The sequence below is a fragment of the Trypanosoma grayi genome (genome assembly GCF_000691245.1).
Source record: "Trypanosoma grayi strain ANR4 Tgr_352_V1, whole genome shotgun sequence".
In the NCBI taxonomy this organism is placed as follows: domain Eukaryota; phylum Euglenozoa; class Kinetoplastea; order Trypanosomatida; family Trypanosomatidae; genus Trypanosoma; species Trypanosoma grayi.
Genome location: NW_008825971.1, coordinates 7,539 through 12,036, shown reverse-complemented (window position 1 = coordinate 12,036; position 4,498 = coordinate 7,539). Strand labels below are relative to the sequence as shown.

General features: G+C 56.0%; 4 protein-coding genes across 4 annotated transcripts in view; all 4 read left to right on the top strand.

The window, feature by feature from the left end:
* Positions 1–47: 47 nt before the first annotated feature.
* On the top strand, positions 48–458 carry DQ04_03521090 (hypothetical protein; the record flags this gene model as incomplete). The annotated part of the gene is made up of 1 exon (XM_009312896.1): positions 48–458. One exon carries the CDS (start codon positions 48–50, stop codon positions 456–458), a length of 411 nt encoding a protein of 136 aa, XP_009311171.1.
* A 308-nt stretch (positions 459–766) lies between these two features.
* DQ04_03521080 (putative nucleotide binding protein) lies at positions 767–1,801 on the top strand (the record flags this gene model as incomplete). Its single annotated transcript, XM_009312895.1, has 1 exon — positions 767–1,801. The coding sequence occupies one exon, from the start codon at positions 767–769 to the stop codon at positions 1,799–1,801; it is 1,035 nt and encodes a 344-aa protein (XP_009311170.1).
* Positions 1,802–2,011: 210 nt separating this feature from the next.
* Positions 2,012–2,938, top strand: DQ04_03521070 (tubulin-specific chaperone C; the record flags this gene model as incomplete). Its single annotated transcript, XM_009312894.1, has 1 exon — positions 2,012–2,938. One exon carries the CDS (start codon positions 2,012–2,014, stop codon positions 2,936–2,938), a length of 927 nt encoding a protein of 308 aa, XP_009311169.1.
* Positions 2,939–3,215: 277 nt separating this feature from the next.
* The window catches only part of DQ04_03521060 (putative membrane-bound acid phosphatase 2), a gene marked incomplete at both ends in the record, with an annotated part of 1,635 nt that continues 352 nt past the window's right edge, over positions 3,216–4,498 (top strand). The window contains one exon of the mRNA XM_009312893.1: positions 3,216–4,498. This exon is cut by the window's right edge and continues 352 nt beyond it. Within this exon, the coding sequence (XP_009311168.1) occupies positions 3,216–4,498 (1,283 nt within the window).

Below are 4,498 nucleotides of genomic sequence, written 5' to 3'. Positions count from 1 at the left end.
CTCTCTCTCTCTCTCTACCACTCTTCTCCACCGAGAGGACGGGCTTGATGAGCTGCAGCCCAACAAAATCTGAGCAGACCAGACCTCCTGGGGTCCCGGTGACGTACTACGAAACATGTCGCCGCATCGAGTGCCTTGCATCCCTCGGCATGCCGCAGTCGACATCGCACACGGTCCCCGCGAAGCAACAGGTGATGACGCTGCCAGAGCCACCGGTGCACGAGAAGGCGGAACGTGTGCTGCGGGCAGCGTCGCCTCCCACGCCTATTGGCGGCAGTCGGTCGATGATTAGATCGTCTCGATCACCCACATCGCGTTTGTTTGGACGCAAGAAGCCGCGCGTAGACAGTTTTGATATGTATATGGCCTACGCGGCGCTCATTCAACGACTGGAACAACAAGTGGATGAAGAGGAGCACAAAGGACAACTGAAGCAACGCCTAAGTATTTCCATCTGACTTGCCCCATGGAGACACGCGCATACCAATGTAAACTCTGGTGCTCTGTGCGTCGTTTCCGCCTTTGCTAGCCTTTCTTTCTTTGCGGCGTGGCGGCCCTCTCCAAACCATTGCCAATTTCCACCTCCTCATCGTGTGGTACCCCGATGGGGCTGCCTTGCGCAGATGCCCCCCTTTTGGAGAGAGCTGAATGTGGAAGGTTTTTTGCGGTACTACTCTGTTTCTCTGATTGTTACTGTTATTATTATTATTATTCACGACACACCCACACCCACACACAGAGAGCGAGAGAGAGAGATAGGACGATCATGAACGACGATGAGTGTCCAGAGCTCATTACCGCCAAGGTTCCCGTGACGATCCTGACCGGCTTCCTAGGCAGCGGAAAGACGACTCTGCTGCACTACGTGCTGTCCGCCGAGCATAACCTGCGTATCGCCGTCATCGTGAACGAGTTTGAGTTTGGCAAAACGATCGAGAAGGGTCTCACTCTTAAGAGCTCGCAGAAGCCGGACGACGAGTGGCTGGAGCTCAACAACGGCTGCATGTGCTGCACAGCCCAGACGCAGACAGTGAAGGCGCTGGAGAGCCTCATGCTGCGCAAGGGCACCTTCGACCTCGTGCTTGTGGAGACGTCGGGGCTCGCCGACCCCGCACCAGTCGCCGCAATGTTCTGGCAGGATGAGGCGCTGTGCGGCTCGCTCTACCTCGCCGGCATCCTCACGCTCGTGGACGCGAAGAACATCTGCAAGTACCTCAATGACCCGGAGGTGTCGTCCGAGGCGGCGCGGCAGATCCTCATGGCAGACCGCGTCGTGCTGAACAAGTGCGACATCGCGACGGAGGATGAGCAGGGACAGGCGCTGGCCGAGGTGAGGCGCATCAACCCCGTGGTGCAAGTGATGCACGCGTCATACTCGAGGCTGGAAAACCTCCGGGAGATTCTCTTTCTCAACACCACGCAACGTATCATGGAATTGGAGCACCTCCACCGCGGCGCCCCATCGAGCATTACAGCCGTTCCGCTGGAGTTCTATGAGCAACCGAATTTTTTGGTTGTCCGTGACATGAGTGAGGTGGACTTGATCTGTAGAGATCTGCTCTACAAGGAACACGACCCGCCGTTTGAGGTGGTACGATGCAAGGCGGCGCTGTGGATGAAGAAGGAAGACCAGTATTCGCTCCTGCAGCTGCAGACGATTGGGGAACTCTTTGATGTGACGCCGATGGAGGGACAGAGTGTCCCGCTAGGTTGCTCGCGGGCACTGATTCTCGGTAAGCGACTCGATAAGGATGTGCTTCGGGGTATTTTCCTTCGGTACATGCGGAGTGGGGTGGACTAACTATTGCGGTCGCCTCTGCACTCAGAGATGAGTGTTGGACGCAGAAGGTGCCTGCAATCACCACAACTCCCAGGTTATTTTTGGAAAAAATCTTCTTGTTCTTTCTTTCCTTTTATATAGAAATATATCCTTGTTGTTGTTTATTGTATCTCTGCACTGTGCTGTTTCCTTCCCTACCCTTCTGTCCGTCTTGACCTTGCAGCTAAAGTGATGGAGGAGAAGTTCCTGAGGACACGTGCGGAGCGGGAAGAAGCGCGGCAACACAAAGCCGCCGGTTTCTCTTGCAACGCGTGGGACAGGCTGCAGTTCGAGGACAAGACTAGGGAGTTGGAGCGGGGCGTTATGCAGTGTCTCGCCGACAAAGACACCCGCGGAGCTCAGGAGACTGTTAATATCTTTAAGGCGCTTGTGCAGGATGCCACGAGCAACAGTGCCCTGACACCGCATGAAATGGCAAAGTCTAACGCGACACTCTCACGACTGCAGGGACTCATTGATGCGAACCGTGATGGTGTTAACAAAGCAAAAACGTTCAAATTTTCCTCTAGACCGAAAGTTGGAGCAACAGCGGTTGCAAAACACCAGGCCGCAGCGGCCCCATCAGCGCCACAGGGCGAAGAAGAGCGGGGTCAAATTACCAACGTGTACGGCTACTCCCGCAACAGGGCTGTATTCATTAGCTCATCAAAGGCAGTCTTCTTACGAGAGTGCGAAGGCTGTGAGATCTTTATTCTTCCTGTGGCAGGGTCAGTGTTTATTTCAGACTGCACAAAATGCAGGGTCTACGTTGCTTGCCACCAACTTAGGCTTAAGAACTGCAACGACGTTGACGTGTACGTCTGGTGTGCATCGACGCCCATCATCGAGTGCTGCACCGAAATGCGGTTTGGTCCGTACAGCTGCTGGACAGGACTTCTGCAGTCAAGCGTCGGGGAGAATAGCTACACCACACATGAGGATTGGGTGCGGTGTGTGGGGGAGCAGCAGATCAACGAGCGCACAAAGGACTCGTACAAGATGGTTGACGATTTCCAGTGGCTGAAAAAGACACCTAGCCCACACTGGAGCGTGCTGCCGTCTGAGAAATGGGAGATAAATGCACATCCCTTTCTGCAAGGGGATACTCCTGCAATGTAGATGGGCATGTTACTTCGTAGCAGACCTTTCATATAGTCCCTCCCCTTTCCTATGATTCTCCCTTTTTTAAAATCCTATTCTGTACGTACTTCTGTGCCGCTCCTGCGAGTTATTAGTATGATTTCTCCTTTTGCGTCCTGTCTCTCCGTGTGTAGCGGCGTCTGTCTTCTGCATTCTCTTTCTTTTTTCTTTTTTTTTCTTTTAATTTTGCTCCAACATAACGGTTTCCCCCACCCCCCCCCTTTGGCGCAGTCCGCTTGTATACAAAGTCGAGATAATGCGGCCGCTACTGCCCCTACTGCTGCTGGTGTCGCTGCTACTTGCAGTGGTGCTGCTGCCGCAAGGGGTCACCGGCGACATTGCGACGCTGGAGAGGGTCACGCTACTTGCACGTAATGGTGCCCGTGGTCTGTCGAGCCTCGCCGATGGAAAAGTAAGCTGCGATGCATGTGATCTGTCCCCCGCTGGGAAGGCGACGACGTTCGAACTTGGTGCGTTTCTCATGGATCGGTACGGCAAACAGCTGAACCTTGGCACTCGATTTGACCCGACGCGTATTATGTTTCGTGCGGCGGGGACGACGCGGACAATCGTCACGGCGCAGGGTGCCGTAAAAGGAATGTACCCCAATTCGCTGCCGTTGGTGGAGTACGACCCGGAGGAGAGCGACGAGGCGCTGTCTGTTACGAAGAGCTGGCCATCGTGGATCATGCGGGACGCGTGGAGGAATGAACTGCACGTTGATGACGTGTGGGCGGTGAAGCAGCTGGGCGAGAGTAACATCGCCACGCTTGCACGCTTTCTGCCACCGAACAACGAGGACCTGTGCATGGACGCACCGTCTCTCTGTGCCTTCTACGTGTACGACAGTTTTTGCGCCAACGCCACCACTGGACAAGAGGATCCGGCACTACAGCCGCTGTTGGGCGCACTAGAGATCGTCAGCAAGCGGTTTGCCTGGCGCCTGTACGGTCGTGACGCCACACAGGAGGTCGACGGGGGGATTGGGTCACTGGCCGCGACGTTCCTGCGCCGCATGCTCTCGGACTTCGGGTCCAGCAAAAAGAAGATCCGGCTCTCCGTCAATGTTGGCCCGATGCCTGTTGTGTTCGCCGCGCTCAGTGATTTGGGGGGCCTCAACGCGGAGAACACGCTGACGGAGAGCTATCCTCGAATGCCGCAGTTTGGCGACGCCATCGCCTTCGAGCAGAGGGCCACCGCTGCCCAAAAGTACGTACAGGCCTATCTCTTCGCGTCTCCGTCTTCACCTGCAGCGGAAACAGGCAGTTACACGGCCAAACTGTTTCCGGTGAGGTGTGTGAGTGCAGACGGCACCGTGTACTTCTCCAACACGACAGACCACGGCTGCCCGGTGGAGGACTTGCTGCGCCACCTTGACAGCCTCGGTGACCCCGACGGCCAGTGCTACGCCACCAGCACGGCGCTTGCCGCTGCCGACTGCACCGGTGACGTGGCACCGCCCACGAACTCCGTCTGCCACTTCTACCGCTCGAAGTGCCCAGGGGCGCAGTGCGGTCTCATTCACGACGCAATCGCTGA